Source organism: Phyllosticta capitalensis (assembly GCF_038381095.1).
Source record: "Phyllosticta capitalensis strain CBS 128856 chromosome Unknown BKA78scaffold_2, whole genome shotgun sequence".
Lineage (NCBI taxonomy): Eukaryota > Fungi > Ascomycota > Dothideomycetes > Botryosphaeriales > Phyllostictaceae > Phyllosticta > Phyllosticta capitalensis.
Genome location: NW_027117440.1, coordinates 1112695 through 1138528, shown reverse-complemented (window position 1 = coordinate 1138528; position 25834 = coordinate 1112695). Strand labels below are relative to the sequence as shown.

At 54.2% G+C, this 25834-nt stretch overlaps 7 protein-coding genes across 7 annotated transcripts; 3 read left to right on the top strand and 4 right to left on the bottom strand.

The window, feature by feature from the left end:
* The first annotated feature begins 243 nt into the window (after positions 1-243).
* On the top strand, positions 244-1030 carry BKA78DRAFT_305421 (uncharacterized protein). The gene is made up of 2 exons (XM_066887702.1): positions 244-902; positions 1009-1030. Exon 1 carries the CDS (start codon positions 277-279, stop codon positions 664-666), a length of 390 nt encoding a protein of 129 aa, XP_066747616.1. The 5' UTR covers positions 244-276; the 3' UTR covers positions 667-902; positions 1009-1030.
* A 529-nt stretch (positions 1031-1559) lies between these two features.
* Positions 1560-2344, bottom strand: BKA78DRAFT_74708 (uncharacterized protein). Its single transcript, XM_066893677.1, has one exon. It carries the CDS (start codon positions 2099-2101, stop codon positions 1652-1654), a length of 450 nt encoding a protein of 149 aa, XP_066747615.1. The 5' UTR covers positions 2102-2344; the 3' UTR covers positions 1560-1651.
* A 1653-nt stretch (positions 2345-3997) lies between these two features.
* Positions 3998-5799, top strand: BKA78DRAFT_292396 (HECT-like ubiquitin-conjugating enzyme-binding-domain-containing protein; the record flags this gene model as incomplete). Its single annotated transcript, XM_066886051.1, has 3 exons — positions 3998-5054; positions 5093-5409; positions 5479-5799. The coding sequence occupies 3 exons, from the start codon at positions 3998-4000 to the stop codon at positions 5797-5799; spliced, it is 1695 nt and encodes a 564-aa protein (XP_066747614.1).
* A 931-nt stretch (positions 5800-6730) lies between these two features.
* On the top strand, positions 6731-8305 carry BKA78DRAFT_292395 (uncharacterized protein; the record flags this gene model as incomplete). The annotated part of the gene is made up of 1 exon (XM_066886050.1): positions 6731-8305. One exon carries the CDS (start codon positions 6731-6733, stop codon positions 8303-8305), a length of 1575 nt encoding a protein of 524 aa, XP_066747613.1.
* Positions 8306-9339: 1034 nt separating this feature from the next.
* BKA78DRAFT_246743 (uncharacterized protein) lies at positions 9340-11819 on the bottom strand (the record flags this gene model as incomplete). The annotated part of the gene is made up of 2 exons (XM_066884238.1): positions 9340-10693; positions 10753-11819. The coding sequence occupies 2 exons, from the start codon at positions 11817-11819 to the stop codon at positions 9340-9342; spliced, it is 2421 nt and encodes an 806-aa protein (XP_066747612.1).
* Positions 11820-20693: 8874 nt separating this feature from the next.
* Positions 20694-22380, bottom strand: BKA78DRAFT_246300 (major facilitator superfamily domain-containing protein; the record flags this gene model as incomplete). The annotated part of the gene is made up of 4 exons (XM_066884202.1): positions 20694-20868; positions 20906-21052; positions 21105-21677; positions 21728-22380. The coding sequence occupies 4 exons, from the start codon at positions 22378-22380 to the stop codon at positions 20694-20696; spliced, it is 1548 nt and encodes a 515-aa protein (XP_066747611.1).
* Positions 22381-22851: 471 nt separating this feature from the next.
* Positions 22852-24261, bottom strand: BKA78DRAFT_292392 (uncharacterized protein; the record flags this gene model as incomplete). The annotated part of the gene is made up of 3 exons (XM_066886049.1): positions 22852-23177; positions 23227-23629; positions 23686-24261. 3 exons carry the CDS (start codon positions 24259-24261, stop codon positions 22852-22854), a joined length of 1305 nt encoding a protein of 434 aa, XP_066747610.1.
* Between the last annotated feature and the right edge of the window lie 1573 nt (positions 24262-25834).

Genomic DNA, 25834 nt, shown 5'->3' with positions numbered 1-25834 from the left:
CCCCATCCTCGACCACCCATTGCCGACGCTCCAATCAGCTCCGCAAAGTAACCACTTGCCGACGGATACTTTTCGACATACTACATGTACCAGTTGCTGCGCGGTCCGTCCCGGCCTGTATAGTGATGCAACGGGCGAGCGGCCTCTCACTTCGCCTTCTGAGACTTTTCTTCGCAGTCTCCACAGAGTCATTTGTTCAGCCAAGGAATAGAAGCAGGTCCTACATGGCCGTTCGCTTGTTGGTAGACCCTGGCGAGTCCATCACACCACCAGTCGATGACTATGCCATGCTTTGTTTTTCTTTCGGGTCGGCTGCTTCTTCCATACCCACATGCTCGGTGCTCTTCTCCCACGCCCAGTCACCACCATCTACATGTACCGGTACTTTCTCATTCACTCCTCCACCCCATTTCCGCTTGCTTTGATGCGCTTATGCTTTGCCAGTCATCCGGAAAGTCGACCATTTTCCATCTTTTCCCTGATTGGTTCTGCGTCCATAAAAGGAACTTTGTGCAAGGCAACTCCATGTCAACTGACCCGTGGATTGGCTTTGCTCCCGCTTGTAGATCTCGATGCCGCCCAGAATTTCCCCTCCGCTGCTCCAACAGGAACTTTTCAAGGCGAAATCAACCTTTGATTCCTTCAAGATCCTTCCACTTGCATTGAAAAAACAACGACCCTCCGTCATCCCTCGTTGGCACGAGATAAGGCCAAGACAAGCCCTGTATGGAGGCTGTTTCTGTCTCCCTACCCGGCAACCATACGGAGCCCCCTCCAAAGCTTAGAGTTGCGCATTTGCAAGTCAAAGACGCCACAAGCAGGGTCGTGCAGCTGATAACGGCCAGGCGTCCTTCCCGGCCCGTTAGACTCTGATCTGCTTTGGGTGTCGGCAAAAAGTTACGGTCAGCCGCGAGCGCTAACCACCCACCATCAACTTGGGAGACTCAGCCTCCTTCGTCTGAGTTGGCATTACTGTCCTCAAAGGGAACTGTTGCTAATGGCTACCAGGACAACCGGTCAAAATCTGGCCATCACCCTGTTGTCACAAATGAGCCCTGCGACGGCTGCTCCCCACTGTCTCACTGTCACGACCTCGTATCCAATGCTTGATTGTTGGTTCGTGACGCGCCTGGCTGAGCTTAACGCAACTCGCATGTTACGACAACTCTCTCGCAAACATCATGGACGCCTTCTCCAGCTCCGGCTATGTTTCACGTTGACACTGGCGTATTGTCCCGTCTTACGTACATGATCAGACGTCAATGTACTACTACTCTTAGCGACTACAGGACCATCTGTACCTGGCCTCGACCACGGCAAATGGAGAACATTTCAACTTTGCATCTCACTTCCAAACACAGCATGAGCCAATTCTGCCTCAGATCGAGCCGCTCCGGTCCCTTTCGCCCAAATCCGCGCCTGGATTGCTCGCACAGGGCTTCAGCTCCGCCTGCGCCGCAGCCATGATACAGGTGCTGCCGTCACAGAGCATACATATGCCCACGCAGTTGAAACCTCGCCCACGCACCTCTCACACCCACCCCCAATTCTCGAAGCCGAACATTCCATGGGCCAACCTCCATCCATCACCTCGTCCCTCGCATGTCGCCACTGTGGACACGACCCCTGCAAGACCCCCCGTCTTTCCCCCTCATCCCTGATTGGCTCTGTCCCATTGCCCCGGCTGTCGTGACGGAGGCAGGGCCGGCAACCCACTGACATCACCCAGCGCAACGCAATCGCTGTCCGGGTCCCTGCCCCGTCCCCGCGTGCCCGAGCTCCTCCTATCAACCTGTACGGCCCGTCCCCTTTGGCTGCAAGACGCAACGCCTCCTCTCTTCACCATTCGCACAACGTCGACGACTCCCCGATGTGCTGACCGCATGCTGCAACCAGAGCACCCACCTCCTGCTGATCTTGTCGACTTTTCCTCACCGTCGTGATGTTGGTGTTTGTGTTGTTGTTGATCTGCGCCGTCGGCGGCCGTCATCCTCTTCCAACCCTTCGTCCGCTTCACCCCCCCTCCTTTGCCCCGACCCCTGCTTCTCAGCTCACCCCTGCCGCTCATCCTCCCCCCCAAGCCCGTTCCCGCGCCGGCCATCCATCTCACCGCGTCCGTGTGTGCGCACACACCTGCCCGAGGTCGTCCACGCGCCGCATGGCAACGTCTCTGTTGTCGACGACGACATGATGTCCAGAGCCCGACGGGCGACACAGTGGGGCATGAACATGGTACAGCACAGTCATGCAAGCACCGACGGCCGTCCTGCAGATGCTGCAGTCAAAAGACGGCCCCCGGGCGACCCGGCCCACCGCGCGGGATTCGTCGCTACGCTAGCTACTTCATCAGATTGGGAACTAACAACTACAACAGCCTAGTCGCCCGCGCTGGTTCATGCAGTCAATTGGGGGTCAGTCAGTCAGGCAAAAGCAGGGCCTGCATCCATCATCCTCCGGCTGGACCCCGTTCGGCCCAGGGTAGAAGCTTGCCGACTGGAAAAGCGTGAGTGCAGCCAAAGCAGGAAGAAGAAAGAATAAGCCGCCCGGTGTGGCCAGCGCCAGCCAACACACCAAACCTTGCATGCGTCATCTGCGCACCCACAAACCGTCCAGCGTGCTCCCTTCTCGACTCGTCTCGTCTGCGCGACTGTGCGTGTGTGCCGGCGCGCGTGCGGCTGTTTCTCGCGAGCTTGCATCGCATCTGACGTCCACCTCCATCACCCAACACCACCAACACCACCTGCGTGCGGCTGCGCGCGTGCGCCCACACGTTGAAAAGCGCCGCCGGTCACGTCATGCCAGGTAGGCTAGATACGTAGGCAGTGGAAGTTGTGCTGTCCGCGCATTTGTGCAAGAACAGCCAAACCCTCGTGCTCAGAGACGCAATCACCCATGGCTGCACGTAGACCCCTGCCTCGACTATGTTGGCGGCGGCGGCACATGCCGCGCTTCCGCGCTGGCGAGTCGGCGAGGCGAAGCGCTGGCGCGGAAGTGAGAGATGGCGCGGACGGATGGAAGGGTATATAGTGATGACCGGGATTGGAGGTCATGCATTGCGCCAGATGCGAAATGGGCTGCCGGCTCTGCTGCTAGTTGCAAGTGCCTGTATAGAGGGTGCTGGTGGTTGGGCTGGGTCGGGTCAATGATGAGACGAGCAGCAAGGGAGTTGGCGGAAGTGGGCCGCATCGTTGCCATGACTACCTCAATAATCTTCTTCAACTTGCCGTCGTGTCGTTGTCGTCGTTGTTCGCTTAAACGAGTCGGACTGGATAAAAACTGGGCGCAAGCTCCGGAAGCGGGAACGAGATAGCAGATTGGCGATGCGTGGTGGGTCGGGTGAGATGCCAATAATAGAGACGAGGAGGCTGGAGTCTCGTCCTCCTATCGCCTGGCGTCAAGGACTTGGCGAACAAACGCCTGAGCAACGGCTTGCTTGGGCTCGACTCAACTCGGCGTGGCTGTCTGCTTCGGGACGGAAACGTAGGGTACATGACAAAGAGGATCAGGTGGAGGCTCAGCGTTTTCGTAAGGTGGTTGGAGTCAGGGAAGCTTTGTGGAATTTAATGCTGTGTTTCAGGAAGAGAAAACCGGTCCGTGGAAAAATAGGTGTCGAGCTGTTGGCTGCTACTGGAGCAATTTCTTGCAAGTGGTGGACGGCGACTGGCTACGAGGCAAGCTGAAAGGCGAAGGATGCTACGGACTACTTGGTGGGCATTGGATCTTGTGCAAATGATTCACAGACGAGCGAAGAGTGGCTGAAGTCATGATTCTGTCATGAAGTTGCATGGCGCTTGAACAGAAAGAAAGCGTTGCACTTTGGGTGCATGTTCGGTGAGAGGATTCAGAGGGTGTCCTGGTGTCTTAGTGCCATTGCTTGCAGTTGCTGAGTCAGAACGACAAAGTCGTGGCCGCTCCCAGCTCGACGTCATGTCACGTTCACCATCTTCACGACCGTCATTTTTCCCAAACCTCAACGCCATCCAACCCCGCTCGCATAATGACTCGCCCGCCGTCACCGTCCACAAAGCCATCTTCAATTCTCCACCTTTATGCCGAGCTGCTTCTCCATATCCGGACCGTCACGCTCTTCGCTTCGCTTCGCACCGCCCACACCTCCGAGACCAAGGCTGTCCTGTCCGCCGATGGCGAGACGCTGACGCTCACCCATGAAGGTCAATCTGCCTCGATTCGTCTGCCTACGCAAATCGCGGGCGGGGGTACTGCGGCTTTGACGCTTCCTCAAGCTCCGAGCAAGGAATTGACGCTGCGGCTGCAATTGCAGGAGAAGAGCCCTGGATTGTTGCGGTTGAGGCAGGGTGCTGAGAATGTAGTACCGTGGGATGCTCGGCAGTTGCAGGAAGCTGAGAGCGTCGAATGTGCACAATGTGGGGCACAGCTCGCTGTTGCGAACCCTGGGCGCAGTGATGGCGAAAGCCACCAAGCCAGGTCTGAAAGCGCAAACGGTGGTGGTGCAGAGGCGCCACGTGTGGGCGTCAAGACATGGCTGGATTTGCCGAATGAGAATTGGGCAGAGATGATGGACTTTTGGCACTGTCACAAACCGCATGAGCACAACCATGGCAGCCACAACCATGAAGGAGAAGAGAAAGGCTACGCGGCCAGCAACAAACTCACAGCACGGAAGGGCGTAGGCTACGTGGATCTAGCGTACTTGCTGCTTGCCGAAGAAGACTGCATCGGCGTCAAGGTAAGGATTCCTCCTGCGAGCTTCCCTGGCATCTTCAGCGCCCGTTGGTCCAACCAAACCGTTGGACCCCTACGCGCGTCTTCATTCTCCATCTTCAATCGATTGCTCTTGAACGAGGGGCAACAAGAAGGAGGCCTAGCCCAACCTCGGTTGAATCAATGGCGCGGTTTCCGATACAATTGTCCAAGAAGAACAAGACGGGTTGCGGCAAGCTCGTCTACCCTCAGTGCTCTTTCTACTGATGTGGTTCTTGCTTTCTGCGCCAGTCGGTGTCTTGGGTTTCAGCTTTTGGTCCTGCAACTCAAAGGGCGGAGGCGATTCAAACAAGATACATCTCAAGTGTATAGTAGTGCAATCAATCAGTCACGTCACACGTCGAACCAGACCACACACTTTGCATTCCTCGTTCTGACTTCTTCCAGCTCTCTTCTCAACGCTCACATTTGCTCTGCTCTTCATGCAATTCTCACATCGGTCTCTTCGACCACCGCAGCAATGGCTTCCGCCTCTGGAAGTGGAGTCTGTCTGTGCCACGGAAAGAAAGCTCGGTACCGCAATCATATAGCCCGGTCAAATGGGTATCGGCGCAGCTGTTATCCTTGATTGAGAACCAAGGAGTGAGGAAGTTTACGGTTATTCCCGACGGTGGACCTGAGGCGACCACATTTGAAGACGAAAAGGAGCGATTTGAACCAATTGAGGTGCGTCTGACCATTCACTGCGGAGAATTCATCCATTGAGTAATGTGCTAACCAAGATAACGTCGATAGATCTGGGTCTTCACACCCGACCTTTCCTTCTCTTCCTCCGTTCCGCACTCAACCGAATCAAACAGCCATACTCCAACAGACCCAACGCGCGCGATGAAGGTCATGTGGAAGCCAGCGACCCATCTCCAGCTCGGAAACGAACAAGGCCAGGCTATTGATAGACAGTCCCTGGCGGTCGAAGAAGCTAGACTACCTGAGCATGTGTTTGTGGCACTAAAAGAGACGTTGAGGAACAGCGGCGACTGGGTCCCAGCGAGTGCACGCAAGATGGGCGAATGGAATGTCGGACTGCTCCAGCGGTTCGCAGAAGAGGAGATTTAGTACGGAGGAAGCACTGCTGCCTGGTCAGATGGCAAAATGTGAGGGCAATGAAAGGGATGACACCCAGCGGGCCCTCCCTTTTTGGCACTTTCTAACCACGGAAGGTGTGGTCAGGGAGCACTTCAACTCCAACCCCGCCAAACCGTTGCTCTCGATGCCATCCCTTCACTCAGTGATCGCACATGGTCCGACGCCACGCCCTCCGTGCCCCAGACAAGGGACGGGTTCGTTTGCGAGTTTCGTACCACGAGTGTACTTGAAGCCAGGGTCTTCAATGGAATAGAACAACTTGCACGTATCCATCTCCACCTCTGAATTCGGGAAGAAAATGCGAACACCAAGAGGAGGAACATGATAGAAGGCGCCAATGGTTAGTGCTCAAAACGTACTCGTGTGACCTTTCGTGGAAGAGCACGCTACTACCCAAATGGCCGGACTTTGAAGAATGGTGCCAAAAGTGGAACGGTTCTTAACGGCTTGCCCTTTTCAGACTTGGACTTTGGCGGCTTTTCCGACCAGCATGTGTCGTCACTTCCTGGCAGTCGATGATGACCTACCTCACTAGAGAGGAGCGTATCCCAACCAGGGAAGCTCGAGTTCATCTCCTTAGTGGCTTCTGTGGACTATAAAAGATTGCCACTGCCCCTGCAATTCTCATCCTGCCTTTGCTTGCCTCGTCTTCCCCAGGACTTTCACTCTTCGCGACTTTCCCTTCAAGCGCTCCTTCTCGGATGCCTCCAACTTCTTCACAGCGTCAAGCGTTTCAGCCTTTCACGAGCATTACTGCGAAACATATGTACGGCACGGGTCCAACGCCGTAAGGTTATTCTATTTGACTTGATCTTGTATGCCCAACTGACGATGTGCTAGTCTTGAAACAGAGACGGAGAACACATAGACGTAAAGAATCAAAAGAGGACTGACCGACACGATGACCGACAACCTGCAATCGTCGCAACCGTCTTCCTCAAGGAATGACTCTCAGGCATCCGAGCCAACACTCATGCCATTCAATGTCTCCTGCCACGTCGTCTCTATTGTACAATGTCGCTGTTATTGGTGTGTGGGTCCCCGTACATCTCCAGTCGTCCCAGCAAGCAATGTCGAGGCAGAGCCAGAGTCCACCACCCAGGAAAATGATGCAAACAATCCTGCGGACTCCAACTCAAGACCTTCCAATCGGACTGGAGTTAACCGCAATCGTTCGCTCAGGCCGAGAAGACACTCTCGCCCAATAAGACTGAGTACCGAGCCTAACCACAGGCTCCCGTCTCGGTCCGGGAGAAACGTCAGATCCGAGAGAGAAGTTGGACTCGAAGGGGATCCTCATCCCGAACTGAGAGTTTACATTGGGTTTATTGTACAATTGCGCTGCCGAATTTGCCAGGCCTTGCTCCCCAATCAAGGCCAAAACTACGACCCTGCCTGGTGGAATACCCTGGGCGAAGCAAGAGACGACTACTGGAACGAGGAAGCCTACGTCCCAGGCGACGTCTTGGAAGAGGTCAACGACGGCGCCAGCGAGACCAACAGCCTAGCCTCGACGGCCGTCGGGTCCTTGACTGCCATCGCCGAGGACGGTCTCATCAACAGGCCGCCCTCGCAAGTAATCGAAGAGCGGCCGCCTTTGGACCCGGTCGACCACGCTTTTGATGTTGGCCCGTACATTGCTGAGCCTGGCGATGGGGACTTTTATCGTAGCAGACCAGTCGACTCACCGAATGCGGGCGTCATGCACAGAGGATCGACGAGGAGTCTTCGCCCGGAGCCCGCAACATCGGATCGGCAGACTGTGTCATCTGGTGATGAAGAATCTCAGGAAAGTGCCGACGAAGAAGGCACACTGTTTTCTGTCTCTGTCTCGACCAATCCTGCAGAGCCCGCGACTTCGGACCACGAGATTGTCATCTCTGAGATACCTCCCGCCTCGCAACCCGACACTCCTGCAGAAGAAGAAGACATCCTAATCCATCGCCCCTGGGACCGCGGCCACGAACACCCGGAAAGCAGGAGAGTCGTCGCACCGCAAACAGCCGAGAGCACTGAGGTTCTGGAGGGCGAGATCATCGCCGAGCGCGGCCGCACCCTCAGCGTCATCAACGAAGGCAACGAGAACTCGAATGAGAACTCGAACGACGCCGCGAGACGCAGGTCCCTCGGCCGCCTCAACGGCCCGTGGCTTCCCAACTGGGCTGGCTGGGCGAGGAGCAGCATCGATGCCGCGCGGCGAGACACAGAAATCGTCCGCGCCCCCCTTCCTCAATGTCCGCGCGATGATGATCGCAGAGCGTCGCGCGTCTCGCCGACCAGTTATCCGCGCAACGCCCCTCATCCGCCACCCATTGCGCCGCTGCCACCTCCTGCTGTCGTAGCTGTAGCAGTTGTGGCAGAGGAGCCCCAGGAACAGCGCAGACGCAGTCGACGACCGCGCTTGAGGCACATTGCTCATGGCATCAGGCGTGGCTTTCGGGACGCCATGAAGGCGTTGACGAGGAGAGGCGGGTGATGAGACTGTTGGTCTACACCCCAGCGCAAACACGATGGGAGCGGACCAGCTTCGGCGCATGACAAGCTCAACTTGTGCTACGTCCATGTCCGCGCTCTGTCCGTCCGCCGGCATACTACGCTGACTACTGGGTGCGCGAGGGATGGTCGGGGCGAGATTGTGGTTGGGAAATGGATGTGAAACCGGGGCCCGTCGTCATGGCTTGAGAATGTGGACGAGGATATTCAGCTGGTGACTCATAACGCTCTGTGATCAAGGGAAGGCAATTCGAATCAATGGTGATGGTAGCGAAGGCACTATGAAGAAGAAATGGCGTTGGATGGCATCAGTGGCGATTATTAGATTTGCTTGCGGTCGGAGTTTGGAGACTGAAGGTCAATTGTTTTCACATGGAGGCATCACGGGAATGAGTCAAATCTTTGGTTTGATACCCCGTAGAGTTTCATGTCATTCAATCTATGCAATCTACCACTCACTCCCTCATTCTAAGCACCGACCCTTGATCAATCTGTCATCCTGTCATCCCCAACTGCTAATAAGGCAAGGAGACAGCAATGAAAGAAGGAAAAGACAGCCACTTTTTGTTTTTCCCCCAGATTTCTTTTCCACCCCATTTCCGTAGGTTTTCATCTTTTCGTAGATTTTCATCTTTTTTTGGTCGTTTTGATTAATGTTCAATGCGATCGATGATCATGAAACACAACAACCATAGCGTAGTGTAAAAGAAGTCTCAAATGAAGTAGTAGGATTCGAGCGGTGTTTTACTCTGTCGTGAAAAGATTCTGTGGTGCTCAACCAAGACAATGACAGGACCCAAGCTACGTAGTAAGCACTGGGGTTTAGATATAAAAGTGTAAAGACAAGAATCTGGTGAGAGATGAGAGAAAAGCCTCAACACGACCGACTGCCCAATGGCACGTGGCGTGGAAGGGAAAATGGAAAAATGAAAGATCGCCATCATCATCAACTCAGCTTGCCGTCAACGGGCAACAACACTTCCAACGCAACGTCATCAACAAATCATCTCATCTTCTTTACTGCGAGCCAAAGTCAAAGTCAAGCTCGTTCCAAGCTTGGTTAGGATTGTACATGACGTTGTCAAACTGTCCGCCAAAGTTTGACAGATCCTGGAACCAATGGGAAGAACCCTCGCCGTTGCTGCTGTTGTTCACAGCCGGCGCCGGGTTGGAAGGAGCCGAAGTAGGAGCCGACATCATGCTCGACTCGCCAAACAGCTGGAAGTCGCCCGAGGGCAAGAAGTCGTCACCGCCAAACCCTTCGTCCATGTGCATGTTGTTGTTGGCAGGTGTGTACAGGGTCATGTTGGGCTGCGCGTGAGGCGACAGCTCGCTGGTGCCCATGTTGGCAAAGTTGAAAGCCTTGGCCATGTCAAGCGGAGGGAAGTGGTCAGCAAGGAGGTCCTCGTTGCTGAGCGCCGGGGTGGGTTGCTGCATGTTCGAGTTGAAGTTGAACGTCTGATCATACATCATGTCCCCGGTCGAGTGGTTGAAATCGGTGTTTGGAGTGGTAATAGCGTCTTCAAAGTTGTTCTGCGGCAAAGGAGAACAGCCAGTGGAAAAGGTCAAGTGAGTGTTCGCCGTGGTATTTGATTCCCGGCGGTACATTTCCTGGCCTTGGTTGCCAAAGTACATGCTCGCAGTGTCGAATCCGGAAGAAGAAGCATTGCTGTCAAAGTCAACTTCTGGGAAGGATGACACGGAGGGCGAGTTGTCAAAGGGAGTGGCAGGAGTGGAAAGCATAGGAGTGGAGAGCTGCTGGACAGGGCCAGAGAGAGGAGTATCCACAAAAGGAGTGAGGGGAGTCTGAGGTGCCAGAGAGCTGACGGAGCCAGTCGACTTCTTGGCACCTTTGCCGTTGGCCTTGGAGCGAACGTACGTCCAGCCGTGGGCCTTCTCCATGTGCTGTTTGCAGTTCGACTCGCGTTTGGATGAGTAGGCACACGGGTGGAACAGGCACTTGTATTGCGCAGGAGTGGCAGTGTGCTTATCATTGACGTGGCGGTCACGCTCCTTCTCCGTGGGCCAGCCAGTGTGGTGGTACTTGCACTTGACTTCTGGGCACTTCCACGGCCGGGAGTGCGTCTTCTCGTGCTTGGTCAGGTCGCAAGGACGGTCAAAGGTCTTGCGGCACTCGGAGCAGATGTGCTTGACATCTCCAGGGCGGTCGGACTTGCGACGCCTGGCCATTGAGCGGTACACATCATCGTCGTCTTCCATCTCGGCCTCAAGCGGACGCTTGAGGTGGGCCAGAGAGGCAGCCTGTTCCGACTCGGAAACGAGGGGAATCACCTGGCCATTCTTCTCACGGACAAGTTGGATGGGTTGGCCGTCCTTGCTCATGCCGCCCTTGAGGATGACCTTCTCGTTCCTATAAATACGTGGTCAGCAACTGTGACTCAACCGCCAAAACTTCGGGAATGGTCTTACGACGAATAGTCCGTCTCACCCATGGCTTCACCAGAAGCCTTCTTCACCCTAGTGGCAGCCATGATGGCAGCGTACCTGCGGATCTGTTCAACCAGGTCGAGGAAATAGTTAGTCGTATAGGGGCGGTCGGTCGGCAGACGTTGGTCGGCTTCGCAGATGTGAGAGACAGTGTCGGCAATGAAGGCAACGCTCGTTTCGCAGAATCGCTTGTACTTGGCTGGCGAGGCGGCGTATTGCTTTAATTGGCGACACAAATGAGCAACACAACTCGAAATAGTTGAACACTTTGTACTTACGGGAGCAAGAAAGATCAGGGTCTTCTCAAGGTCGCGGAGGTTGGTGATGTCCTTGGAACCAATTCGCGAAGGGACGTCCTTGATCAAAGGGTGGAATTCCCTCAGAGACGGCTCACGGAGAATAGGGCGGATGATGCGAGTCTGGATAATGCCGTAGGCAGACTTGCTGAGGCCGCGGACCTTGGTGGCAGAGCCAGACAGACCAGAGTAGGATTGAGTAATGGCGGAACGCGTTGTAGCGGAAGAGTGGGTAGAACGAGCGCGGCGAGCACCTTTAAAGATCAGCTTCGTGTGCGAAGCAATATGAGGCGAGGACATACCGTGTACAGAGCCGCTGACAGAGGAGCCAAGACCGCTGTCAGATACGTGGTGGTGGTCCACAACAGGAGGCTTGGAGTCGATTTGCATAGCATCCGGGTCCGCGACGGAGTGGTTGCCGAGCATGAAACTGGGAACGGGCAGAACCTGCTCGTCCTTCAGGATGCTGGCATCAGGCACAGTCTTGCCAGACAAGACGTTGTCAAACTCGGCAAGAAGCCCAGCAACCCTACTCTGGCCAGCGTCGATGAGCTGCTCGAGAGAGTGCGGGTTGGTCTCAGAGCGCCTGGGCATGGAGCAAGAAGAGCCGGCGTTGACAAGTTCGGACGAAACGTTGGTAGGAGAGTGAAAGGTTCCGGCCTTGCGAAGATGGCTTGTCATGAGGGGCGGCGGCATCTGGACGGCATCGTGCTTTTGAGGGCGGCGGCGGGGGTGGATTTGATTGGAGGCCATGTTGGATAAGCGGCTTTGCAGTGGGTTAGCAGGTGGAAGGACGGTGTCCAGACGGTATGACTCACCAGCTATTGGTGCTTGACTTGATATACGCAATGGCTAGGGCCGATCAGGTGGATTGGCGGCGGAAGTTCCGGGTCAAATCAGACGATAAGGACCCGGTGAAGGAAGTGGCAGGGTCGCAGGGCTTGGACGAGGTGCAGCAGAAGCTGTTGATGCAATTGCTGCGGCGGCAGACGACAGGTCGTTGACGCAGCGGAGTCGAGCAACTACATGCAGCGCAAGGCTGAGACTGCTGATGGACCGGTCCGGAAGACGGGACGGCAAGTTGAAAAGGTGGTGGACTGAGGCGGAATGCGACGAGAGGGAGAAGAATAGTCGTAATGGGGGCGGATGGCGAGTATATGAGTGAGGCCCGGGGATATGGCTGGTATCAGGGTCCGGAATCGAACAGGCCGGTGGAGAGGCTAATCGGCAGCGGACGACAAGTGGACAATGGGACCGGGTGGAGGAGTGACGAAGTCTTTGACGTTTGGTTTTGGGTGTCGAAGAAGGAGGAGAGAAGTTGTCGAGTGTCGAGAGAGGCGAGGCCGGTGTTGATGGCGGCCGCAGTTTAGGCAACAGCGCGGGAGAGGTGGACAGTGACCGGGGCTGTGCGGCACTCGGTCTCGGGTTCAGCCCTCATTCTCACCGCACCACCCAATTGCTCGCACCATAATACTCGAAACGACTCGCAACCCTGTCCTTTTCTGGCAAATCCTACGTCAGTGCTCTCGTCGCTCTTCTCGGGTTCCCTTCTCGCATCGCTCGCTTTCGTCTGCACCGCCTCGTATCCACAACCTTCACCACGTCTTTATTCACAACGGACTCGGAACCTGCTGCTTCCATATAATTATTGCGCGTCCTCGCTTCCTCTCCGCTGTACGCTGTACACAACTTTCACCTTCACGCCAGACGATCCCACGACTGCCCGTCAGCATCCTCTTGGCGTCGCAGCCATGCAGCGAGCTATTCGGCTTGTCCCTCTTGCCTCTAGCCTTACGGGCGTACATGCGCACCACTCCAACCCTACCCCAGACTGAACGCTGCCATATCTACTCCGCCCTCCCCTGCCAACAACCGCTGGTACATCGGTCCCACTGCGCGTTAACAGAAAAAGGTGGCTTGAGTACTGGCAAGACGAGGCCGAAAAAGGGAACCTCACAGCGAAGTTGATCTCATTGGGCGACCTGACAGGCCCTAGGCGACCATGCACTTCACCGGAGCTGCGCCGTAGCTACCCCGCGCCAAGCCCCGTCACACCCGCCTCTCGTTGGCCCTCCTCTGCAAAACACCGACCAACACCAGCTTACGACCGCTGTACGAGCCGCTCCCTTCTCGTCGCTGGTACCTGAAAATGAGCCGCGTACCTCGGCCAGGCTGCCACATAAAACGCTGATGGACTCGAAACTGGAATTCTTCAAGCTTCTACGGCAAGGTACCAAGTCTTCAGCTGCCAATCTTGGCCCAACGGCTCCGGGTTTGCACGCTTCCGTCGCCGTTGACGAATCCCACACGTGGCCACCTCTCTTCTGGAATGTCCTCCCTATGGTGTCCTACCGCTAGGCTCCCACAATTGGTCTTTAGGAGAAGCGTGAAAAGTGCTCAAAAACAAAGGTAGGTCGCATTGGCATCCTACGCGTCCATCCATGCGCTGTGGAAAGAGAACGGGCACGGTTCAGCTTGATTGCGATTCTTCTACCAAATTAGATGCAGGCAGCAAGAATTCAAGTCTTTTGAGAATTGGCCACGACTGCTCAATTTCAACCGCTAGTGACGAAACCCAGTGTTGCACTCAACTCCCGGACCCGACCTGCTGCTTCAACTCCGGCTCTACCTACCTCTTCAAACACAGTCTCTACTGAAGCCGGTGTTCCTGCGCGGACTTGTACGAAGGCCACTACGCCGGCCGACTCGACTTCTCTCCAAACAACCGCCTAAAATATGTCTGCATCCGGACCCGAGTGTGCTATGCTCCGGCTCTACCTCGTTCTCCAAACATGCCAACGTCTTGAACGACGGGCAAACCGTCGGTGATTCACTGCCTTGTTATGGTATTGCGGCCAAACCCGTAAAGTACGTCCTGAACAACAGGCAAACCATCGCTGCGTCATTTCCCGCCCTATTCCTGCGGCCAAATCCGCAAATGCAATTCAGGGTGATAGCCATTGCCGGCTCCCGCTCCGGGGGGTGCGCGCGACTGCGTGTTTGGAACCTCATCAACTAGCCTTGACTTGTCTTTGTGACGCAGCGCTCTTGACGCGCAGCCCTAACGGCGCAACCAAGCTGACCACAGGGCCGACGCTGTTTCCTCCTACTCCTATTCCGGCTTGCCCAACGACGTTTCGCACCAGCATCCTCGCGAGCGCCATCACCACTGAAGCAGTATGCAAATTAGTCCAAGTCCACGTCTCCGCGAAAGAGGAGCGGACGCAACCACGGTCGTCGGACTTGATTGCTGGCGCCATAGTTGCTGAAGAACTCGTCGTACCGGAACCGACAGGATAGAAAGCGGGATACGCGGGGCCGGTCGATAGCAATTTGTTCTCTGAACAGAGACGGTGCCGGTGCTCCAAGGACCTGACGCTAGTCAGTCACTGTTCGGATCGCAAGTCGGCTCTGCACGGTGCCTGAATGTTGAGTTTCGAGCTTTTGGAGTCTCTGTTTCACGTCACTTCTTCGTTGACAAGATCTCGCAACTCTGGGAGTGCAAGTCTTTCAGTCAAAGGGTGATACAACAAACACCCGGCGCATCACGCCAGAGAGGTCATCGACCTCGCCTTCGCTCGATTTTTGGCGCGAGACATCATTGCCTATGTTGTCAGGCTGACGAACCAGTCCCTCCTTGATTGTAGTGCTCTGCCAATTGCGGCAAGTGCTGCCTGTCATTTGGTTGCTGCCGATTTCGACACTGCAGGCACATGTGGTCGAGGGACGACCAAGGTCCGAGATGCTCATCACTTCGATCGGCTGGCTGCGAACACGGTATGTCTCTTTGGTTGTCGTCGCCGTTTCTGCTTCGCCGAGGGGCGGCTCTCGACTCGCGAGAGGCGGGGGCTGTCGCAGCCAGCTCAATTCGAAGGGATGTTGAGATGGAATTGAGATGAGAAAGCGCGCACTTTCGCTATCGTGCACGACGCGTGGGTGTATTCCCTCAAGGCTGCCTAACGTCGCTTGCTTGCCTGTGTGCAAGTTGCTTCTTTCCTCGCCTCTTTGTCGACTTGCCTTGTTCCGCTATTCGAGTCCGTCACTTGTGTACATGGAGCATCGAGGATCGAGATGGGAGCACCGAAAGAACTTTGCGGATCCGCAGTACCTCGCCGCGTCGACTGTGTCTTCGAACAGACGAAGGAACGAACAGCAGGCGTTTCGTGGCCACTGACGCTGATCAGTCCCTGTTTGGAGGAGCAGAACAGCGTCATGCGGCTTTGCGATTTTGAGGTCTGTCCGAAGTACCAATGGTCCTGTTGACGTCAATTCATCATTGACTCGGAGTGTTGCATCTCCTAGAAGGCTCGAGGATGCGCCTCAAAAATCGGACCACCAACTTTGCGCACGATGCCATTGCCTTCGTTGTCAGGCTTCGCGAAACGGTCCTCGACTGCCTTAATCTTGTTGATGCGGCAAACGCTGTGTCTTCTGGTCGTCGTCGCGTGCTCAACTTGGGGTGCTGTGGGGATGAGGAAGCGCGACTTGGTGCTCCTGCCTGGGGCGCGTGGGGTGCCTTTTTGAGATTGCTGCCCTCTTGCGCGTGCTTCCTCCCAAATCTTGCTCGTCCACTCTTCCGGCCGATTGCGCTCTTCGTCTTGTACGTTGGAGCAGCGACCGAACGGAAGGAACTGCAGAATAGTCGTGGAAGAACCTGCCTCTCGTTGCCTTTCCAGACCTTTCTCGATACGCAGTTTCAAATCTCCGTTCGGACGTTGGAACTTCGAGGCCGCCTGGTTTACAACCGTTGTTGAAATGTGCTAGTAGGGACAGTGTCGCCCATTAACAGTGTCATCTTGTCCTCGAGAATCCCAAGATCTGAAACGGAGTTTGTTGGCATGGTCGTTGCGCAGTCCAGCGTTTGTCTTCGAACCTGAGCTTCAGACTCTCTGATATCTGGGCTCTGCTCGAATTCCTCATTTTGCTGCTCGGCTGCATTCCGTCTTCACCAGATCGCGCTTGAGGCTTTGCGGCAGGATCGAATTCGACGGGAGGTTGCCAGCTCGGGGCAACGTCTTCCGGGGAGGATGGTTGTGAGAAAGTGGGAGATTGACGCGCGAACTTAAAAGTTGGCAGCCGACCGGTCGAAAGATATGGAAGAGAGAAAGGGGCAGTCGCTGTCACTGTCACCGGCCAAGATCAACAGTCCGAGGGACATGCAGCTAGTGGGCTTGGAGTGTTATGGGATACGAGTAAGTCGCGAGAGCGCTAAAGGACAGCCGGCTGACCTAAGGCCTTTGGGATAATCGTTCCAGCCCATCACAGATGATTGCCTGTTGCCATTTGGGCAGTTGCAACTTGGGGAGGCCTTGAGAAAAGCTGTCTTGATTGCAGAAAAACGCTCTCCTTGAATATCGACCGTATCGAGCCGCTCGACAACAAAACCACCAAAGCCTTGATGGTCAAATGGCCTTTAGTAAAGATTTTCTGTGACCAATCCAGTTGACTGCCTGCACACCTCAAAGTCGGAGACACTCCCGATCTTCATTGTGGTCGTCCGTCCTTGCCTCCAGCGACGTCCTCGGTATCGGATTGAGAGTGAGCGTCTGCCTCTTTGAACGCTGAGTTCTCCTGCAACTACTTCTTGTTGGCGGTTCAAGGCAGGAGGTCATTCAGACGTGGCACTTGACGTTTTCAAGCTCGAACTCAAGGCCAATCCCAAGGTCGGCGTGCGGACCCGGCTTCGATCCAACACCTCCCGAAGCACAGCAATAGCCGCAGACTTTCTCCGGATCCTCTTGAGAAAACCAGGGCATAGTTACAGGGACGAGGCCGCAATAAACATTCTTCGTGGGCGTTGTGAAGAGCTTATGAGGTGGGTAGAAAGACCGCTCGACACAACGTTTGCAGCGTCTCCTGAAGAATCAAGACAATATTCAGGGGCTGGTTGAGAGCGCTCTGAACGGGGTAAAAGTGACAATCACAAAACACTCTCGAAACTTGATCACTCATCATACTGTTGTTCTACTATCAGTACAGAAACGCCCTACCTCGTGGTCTCGTTTTGCTGCCTTGCTTCCTCAAAACTGCACAATAGCAGCGCTTCGACTTCCACCTCGACGATAGATCCTGGACTCCCACCGCAGACCAGCGACGACACTTCGATCGCAAGATCGACGACTGAACAGTGATGATTGACGGCGACTTCGTCCATCGAATCTGGGAGTTTAGGGTCACAACGAGTCAATCATACTGGCCAGACCTCGTCAATCGCATCCGGAAACGAGCATGCTTTTTGGAGCACGGAGACAGCCGCTGCCTCGAACAAGCCTAGAAAAAACCCATGTGCTGATAATTAGTTGGAGACACCTAGTTGGATACTATTGGAGACAAACTCTCATATAGCCCAACGCTACCAGAAAGGGACTCCACAACAGCCTCCATCTCCAAGCATGCAACCACTTCAGACCGAGGCCCGGCGTGTTCCTTGTCCAGCCAACGGCTACAGCACAGACCTACATCTCCAACCACCGCATCCAGCATTTTATCCACAAATCTCACGCCGCCGTAGGAATATGTCGGGGCAGCGTCTCTTAGCATCTTCGCTTTCGCTCTCTCTTTTCTGAGGAGAAGTCCAAGCAATTGAGGACTGGGAGTCAGCGGATCCATCCGGGAACTCCGTCGCTCCGAACCAAATAGGGAATCAAGCTATGGGGGCTAAGCAAAAAGGGCATTTAGCAACTACTTGTGCCCGGTGTTGTCTGCAGCCGCTACGCAGCAGAAAAGCTGGCGTAACTATCAGGTGTCCAGGCACCCAGGCACTTGCCTGCTCGTCCACCGCTAGGCGATTCCTGTTTGAGAATGCACTCGAATCCGACCTCCGACTCACACCAACCGACCTGCACCATTTAAGCGTAATGATGTTCAGACTCACACCACGTGCACCTCGCCGGTATAGTCACGGCATTTTCAGATCGCTCGAAAAAACTGCCGACCACACTGAGTATCGAAACAGCGACGAGAGACGCGGGTGTAGGTCGGCGTAGTAAAAGCGAGCTCCCGCAATACCGTATTCGTCGCACTATGGCTGCTCCTCTTGGCCGGTTTCCCTACCCTCCCTCCTCATTAATCTCCGCCCGCGGTTCTGATTGCGCCATCTCTGCTGCACAAACGCTCCCGTTCGCGCCGCCCTCCGCTGCTGGCGCGTCCCGTGCTGCCGTGGGGTAATCGAGATTGCTCTTGCGGATCGTGGCTGACTGATGCTTTCTCGGCGAGGCCGAGTAACTTCTTGTCATCCCGACATTCAAGCGCGCTGACGGTTGTTGGTGGGTAAACAAGAACTGAAGTCTGTGGTGATGGCGCAGGGGCGTGAACTTTTGGTGATGACAAGAGTGTTTGTTTTTCTTGTTTCGAGTCCTAGCATGCAAGTCTCTTACATCTTGAACCCTAAATATAGAGGACCCTTTACTAAACACGAACATCCAGCCTCTCTACAGCTTTGACCTTCCACGACCACGAAAGGTGCACCCCTGCGACAGCATTCTAGCGCGTACCCCGGTCACTTTTGCTTCGGCGCATGGACAGCGGAGGCGGAGCGGAGCGGGCAGCAACGGCGGAACATGATTGCGAAAGTTGTAGCAGGCGGTAGGTTTGCCTTGAGTAATATGCTGCAACCAAGCGAGACGTCTCTTCTATAGTACCCTACTTGAGAGGCTTGGCCAACTCAGAGCCCGTACCCGTATTTACACTCGAACAATTAGCATCTGCACGATCTACGACAGGTGAAGTAGGATGATGCAAACTTACCAAGCGGACCTCGTGTTGTACGCCCATGGCTAGACTATTCATCTCGCAAGCAGCGCCGTCTTCGTCTCTAAAAGCGCGCGCGGCGCTCGGTGTAAAAAGAGCAGAGGCAGAGCATGCAGAGGACCGAATGGGAAACAATCGGTCAAAACCTAAAAATCAAGTAGGAGCCACTACTGTCCCGTTTAGCAGATGTAATGATAGGCTGTGTCGAGTCATGGTTGCACTCACCGCACACCTATCTGTCTTTGCGGTGTCTATCCTTGCCATACGTCAGAAAAGCGCCGTGCACAAACAACAACAGTGAGAGGTAGCTTTTAAGGTTCGGGAAGGCCGGCGCGGAAGAAGCTCTGTAGAAGCGAATTGCGACTTCCAAATCATCACTTCGTCGACGGGGAAAAAGACGAACGAAACCGCTGATTGGCCTCGGCAAGTCGGTTTAGCCAGCATGCGCGCGTGGTCGATACATCTTTTCGACGGGGCAAAATGTCGAACAAAATCACTGATTGGTCTCAGCGACTCCTTTTAGCCAACACGCGCGCGTGTCACAGGTTGACGACGGGATCGCGTCCGATCCTGCCGCTGCCACTTTGTTGGATTACGCGCAGCCGACGGACTTTTTTTCTGAAAAGACTTGGGAAATGGGGACTAAATCCTCGTGCGTTACTTAAAGCCATGCACTTCGTGATAGAGGGCTTTGGTGTTGATGATTAACAACGTGGAACAGCGGCAAGCTTCCAAGAACCAAAGGGCGGAAATGCGCGCGCCGCGTCCACCTCGTCTCGCTGATTGCCTTGTTCGAGAGCTTCGTACAGAGCATGCGATAATCGACGGCAGGAAGACGATGAGGCGAGGAGTCAATATTGTTGAACGCATAAGCGGAAGAATTGCAGAGGACGCGCAGTAGTGGCTTCTTCGGCAAGTCAGTACTATGTGTAGTAATAAGCACCCCCGGCTAGCCTGTGTATTTGGTAAAAGGTCTGGCGTCTTCTGTATAGAAGGCGGTCCGAATGCGAAAGCGGCTTCCGACAAACAGGGAGAAGGCGGCTCGGGAAGAAATACAACAAGGCAGAGATAGAGTTTGAAAACATGTATTTTACTGCTTTTCCGCCCTTCTACTTGTGTTTAGTCTTCCGCCTCGCTCCCTGACATCCCGCGCGGGCATTCTGTATACATCCTCACAAAGGAACCTTGCATTTTGTTAAATTGGCCAATCGACTTTCGAAATTTACCTTTGCTTGCGAGTATATGCCTGTTGCAATACCGAATTCTTCCCCGTCTGCAAGAGACACAAGCATTTTATGGCGGTCCAGTCAGCAGGGCCAGATTACCTAGGCAGATAGACGACAGATTCGGTGTCTTGTCACAAACGCCAATGTCCGTTTGTCGGAGTTCGCAGGGATAATTATCCTGCATTTTTCTCCCTTTTGAGACAGAAGAGGGAGCAATCGCGCTGAGTTATCACAATGAAGGCCCCCGCATCTTCTCAAATCGAATGGGCTCATTGCCTTTCTTTGGGATCTGTGGTGTGTGCGTCTTGCTGTCTTTCATATCAATTTGCCATGATTGTGACTCAACATGGGACCGACACTTACTGATCAACTTTAATGCAGGCATAGTGAATGAAGCCAAGCTTTGAGCACGGGACTGAAAACACCTTGGCTAGTGTCATGGGAGTTGTTCTCTAACGGCTTGATAATATAATCACTAACCTCGGAGCAGAATTGACCGTGCCAAAACCTGCAATGTACACTCACATTTCCTGGTTGACGGATTTTGGGTTCCCAGAAATCAGCGGAGTCTTGTTTCCGCTGTCTCGGCAATCACATTTATTCATATTAGCCTCGGACTATTTTTTCTCAGAATGGCAATACTTCTCAAAGACTAAAGTGTGAATCGAAACCCTTCCTGTACAGACGTTAGCAACGACGAGCACCTGATAAGGAGTTGAAGACTTGCCGTGTTTTCGAGAACCCTTCGACTCGCTCTCTGCGCTTTGTTCGCAAAAGCGAAATAAACTGAAAACGCCGCTACGATAGCAATCATTAACATGTGAGAGCTATTTTCTGGTCAATGACATGCGGTCAAGCTCGAACAAGGTGGGTGATACTTGCCCGATAGAAATCCACACTGCGGTCGAATAGTTTGGCGCCTCCTGACTGCGCACAATGTAGCTCCCTGCGACGCCGCCTGCCCCGTTGAAAGCAGTACACGTTGCGGACGTGAAGACGCGCTTCCACTGCCTGCAGACAACGAGTCAGCTTGGGTTTCTTCTTTTCCAGAGGGCGAGCCCACCCAACGATGTTGTTTGCCTGATAGGCGCTCAGCGCAGCCCAGTTGGCAACATACGCCCCGGTCGCCACAAAAGTCCCGACGTATCGCACAGCAACATGGTCCGAAAACCCAAGCATTCCAAATCCAGCGATCAAGCACACAGCGTTGAAGATGATGACGGGTCCTCTGAGACGATACTTGTCGCCGACGAAGGAAGACAGCGACGCTGGAACGACGGCCCAGTAGTAGGGCGGCGCAGAAAGGAGGATGGCCATGCCCGACGAGAATCCCATGCCTCTTTCGAGGATGATAGGGAGGAAGTACGATAGCGCGGTGGAGACGACGTTTTGCAGAAAGAAGAGGACGGAGAAGCCGTAGACCTTGATATCGGTCGCGTGTACAAGGACCTTCTTGACCGCAAACGAGTCGGCAAGGACATCGCCTCTATCTTGATGGATCCTTTTTGCTGCGACAATGCTCTCCTCTTTGGTCAGAAATTTGAAGCTGCGGTGGCTATTCTCGGGGAAGTCAACTATCCACCAGTATGTCGCTACGCCGAGGACGCAGGTGATGGTACCTTGGACAATAAACATCCTGATACCAGTCAGTATTGGTCTTGAGGATGGCCGAGGAATATGCTTCACCAGCGCCAGCCCTCCAGGCCGCCGCGCCCGTGGAGCTTGTTGAGACTGTAATTGACGATGTTGCCGGTGGCCAGCACCATGACTTGGCCGCTTTGGAGGAACGCGAAACGTAGTTGCTGTTCTTGGCGTGTGTACCATGTTGAGATGAGATAAATGAGGCCGGGATAAATGCCGGACATGCTGGCGCCGAGCAGAATGCGCAGAACAATCATTTGCTGCCATGTTTGAATGAAGCCGGTGCAAAGCGTGATGAGACCAAATGTAATAGTGATAATGCTGAACCATGCGCGAGGGCCAAACGAGCGGACCGCAATGGTCGAAGGTAACTGGAATGCGATGCTGGAGCAGGTAAAGATGAAAATAGCAATCGAGTAACGGTTGTCCTTGTCAAGCTCGAGGTCAGTGAGCATAGACGTCACCGAGGCATTGGAGATGACGCCGCTGTCGAGGAGGTTCAGGCTGCATAGTATGCCGGCGATGGTGCAGAGGCGGAGGTCTACTTTGAGCCGGATGTGGCGCTCAAAGTAGCTGTTCGCCTCATCTTCCACTTCGGAAATCGCGTGAATGCTAGTCGACTCATCGACTCGGCTGTTGACATGAGCTCTTGGCTTTGTCGATGCGTCTGCATCAACCGGCGGAGATGAGGTGTCCATGGTGCCGTATGAAGGCACAGACTTGGGGAAGCGTGAGCTCATGATGGCAACCTGAGGACAAGGCAAGAACGACCCAGGTATGACGCGATAAGCAAGATAGTAGCAGCAACAGTAAGACAGGTGCAGCATGCATGGCAGGATGGATTGCTTCAACACTTGACGCTATCGAGCGGAGTTGCGTTTAGGATCTGCGCAAGGTCAGGGGATCCTAGTATTAGTCTTCAATCCCCACGCTCCTATTCGTCTGGATGCATTTAGCTAATATTCAAGCCGTGCAGTATCCTGGATATATCACACGCAGTTTGTGCAAAGTAGGAAAAGCCTCTCGGCGAAGAATTGACAAACAGGCATGCAATGATGAAGATATACCGTCGCTCACTGTGCACCCATATTAGACAAAATTGAGATTTGGGAAAGAAAAGGAGCCATTGCTCCGAGAAATCATCACCCACTCATCACAACGCGTCCATCTCAGAATCCCACGTTGCCGATCCACTCATAGGTGCCGTCATAGTCATATGCCCACTCCGTAAGGTGGATCTCTTCGTGTTCCTCGTCAGGCCTCGTGACACCGTAGAATCTTCCAGCCTCATTCGTCGCAACCATCATGTACTCGAGGAATTTTTCGTTGGTGGTCGGGACTGTCCAGCCATTGGTCCGATTCCAGCCAGTGAAAGCAAGAAGTCCCTCCGAGTCTGTCGCAAGAACTTGGAGCTTGCTGGCTCGTCTCGAGGATCTGTCCCATCCAACGGCAAATGCTGCCATTGACACTGGCGGCCAAAGATTTGAATCAAACACTGCCACTGTTGTTAGCTTCAATTCTCTTGAACAAGTTGCATCACTTACACCAGGCATTCCAGGCAGTCCCATTCCAAAGAGTGCCCTCCAAGGTCTGTTTTTCCGAATCATGGTAAAACACGAGGAATGTCAAAGGGTCGATAGAGAACTGCGGCACAATGGCAAAGCCACTTCCTTGCGTAACGTTCGATGCCACGACGGATTGCTCTGGTGTGGTCCATGTTCCATTGACCACGGTTCTCATCTGCAGACTTCCAGTGTCGTTCTGGAAGATGACCATGTCGTCTTGCATACACCTGTAGCAAATTGATCCTTGTGAAGCCAGGTCGGAGTTCGCAGCAGTCACCACTGTGCCATTTTGCTCTCCGTGCCAGACACCGTCTTTCAGACTGCTCCACCTTCGCTGGATCACGTTCTTGGAGTCGAGATAGTATACGTGGAAACCCATTTCCTAGAGCAATGTCAGAATTTGATTGTTGCGGATCTCGAATCAAGGTACCAACTCACATCACTCGAGTCCCAATAGACATTCGCTGCGATTGGTGTGCTGTTTTTGACATCGCAGTCTGCTCCGGTCACTCGCGACGTCTGCCACTTGAGCGCTGTCGAGTTCCAATTCGCCTGGTAAATGTCCAAACCGCTCGCCTGAAAGTAGACTTGGTGGTTTTCGTGTCCAGCCTCGTCTGTGTAATTCAGCGCCGCCAGCCGGGAAGAGTGGAGCAAGCCCACAGACTGCTGCTCCTCTGCTCTTTGGTCCCCGGATGATGAGTCTCCTCCTATGCCACCTGCGGTGCCAGCAATGACAGCGGCTATTGCGATTATGACGAGTGCAATCCAGACTCTTTTCTTTCTCGGCCTGCGCTGAATTTCCTTCTCTTGCCATGTTGGTAGGCCATTTTGTCGCTCCGGATCCAGTGATAAGTTTTTGGCTGAAAGATCTTCGCGGAAATAGGCATTCCTCGGGGCTTGTATACGAGACGCGCGGGCTTCCCGCTCTTTGGCCTGTTGTTCCAAGCGGCGATGTTCCTCAAACTCTCTTGCAACAATGTCCACGTCAAGGAGCTTGATGTTGTAGGCGTCCATGTCGTCGTGGTCGGCTACAATTGTGCGAGCAAGTCTTGAAATGTGGAAAGCTAGTATCGAGGCTCTGTCTCAACAATTCCAGGGAGACGCTGCGTTGGGAATGATCTTGAGGAGTCGCAAGCTCGCGGCTGAAGGCGAAGCCGCTCCATTGGAAGGGTCTTCTTGAATTTACCTGGTTCATCGAGACCCCGCCGCGAAGATCCATTTTGTGCTGTCGTGCAAAGTGGCCACCAAGTGACAGCACTCGGCTGAGGTCATCTCGAAGGCCGGGCCTTCGCATCATTGGATCTTTGGCCCATGGGATTTGTGGCGGATCATGATAAGAGACGACATGATACTTTTTATCCATGATTGCGGGTAAAACAGCTTCGCGTTGACCACTGAAGGCAGCAAAGTAGGCTGTTTGTAGAACTCGCGCCCCGAAATGTAGGCAGCAGATACCACGGCTCTCGTTCCTAGAGCAGACGAGCTTCCAATCGTGTGCATGTTTTTCGTGTCCTGCTGCCGCCTATGAATTCAAGCCCCCGCTGAGACATGGCAACATGTTCGTGGACTATAGCCTCTTCTCATCGAAAGTAGTCAGCTGTCAGAAGCCCCATCTTGGCTTTCAGAAGCCGTTCTTCGAGAGGCGTCTGGCACAGTCCAACAAAGGACAATGGCAACACCTGCTGTGGGTCCCTCTCTCGTCAGCTGGAAATCTGAGCCCAGAGAGGTCGACAAGAATCCCAACGCATTCATGTTCGATCAGGTTCTTCCAAAATGCTCCAGGCTCTTTCCCGAATGCTCGATGTATTGCGTCGAGATATCTTGCAAGCCAGATGGTCCCCATATAGCGAAAGTCTCGCACCGTTGCCCCGCGAGAGATTTCCCTGAGGGCCGAGTTCCACAATCGAGGCGGAGGGAAAAACGTGGTAAACAATAACAACCTGTAAAATGTAATTCCAGCGACAGTATATCCAGTCCAGTGACAACGACCCAGGCACGTGGGTCTTAGGTGCGCGAAAGGAATGTCCTTTGGAGGACGAGATCGACGGGACTGGGCGAATGGAGGTTGCCGCCATGCGAGGGTTCACAAAGGGAGTATCCAATAGTATTCAACTGAAGAAATCCAGAGACTTGGTTGGCGGTCTTGCAAGACCCTTTGAGTAAGGCATGTGGCACGACTAGCCCGTCGCTGTTCGATACTTTCGCCTCGAGAATGTTGTGATATTCGGACGAGTCATCGGTACAAGCCGTCTGAACGGCGACGAGGGGCAGTGGAGTGAACAGCCTAAATGGGGTTTGCGCACAGCAATAATAGGACTTGGAGATAAAGATATCATGCGAAAGGACGGGCTTGGTACCATGCACAGGAAGCTTACCCAGTAAGCCCATCAGCAACTGTATCAACCGTCACACGTCGAGATTGGCCCAACGCTTGCGAATACCAGCCATGATTGAGACAATGTCTTCGTCTTCAGAACCCTTTGTGAGACGTCATTTTGAGGTCGTGTCATGCTGGAATCCTCCGGCAACGGTTGCGCCACCTCAGCCATCATCGCAGTGGCAGGACGTCGCTCAAGAGTTGCTCTTA

Coding starts and splice junctions, on each gene's coding strand:
- BKA78DRAFT_305421 (XM_066887702.1), top strand. CDS start 277: ATGACTATGCCATGCTTTGTTTTTCTTTCGGGTCGGCTGCTTCTTCCA.
- BKA78DRAFT_74708 (XM_066893677.1), bottom strand. CDS start 2,101: ATGGCCGGCGCGGGAACGGGCTTGGGGGGGAGGATGAGCGGCAGGGGT.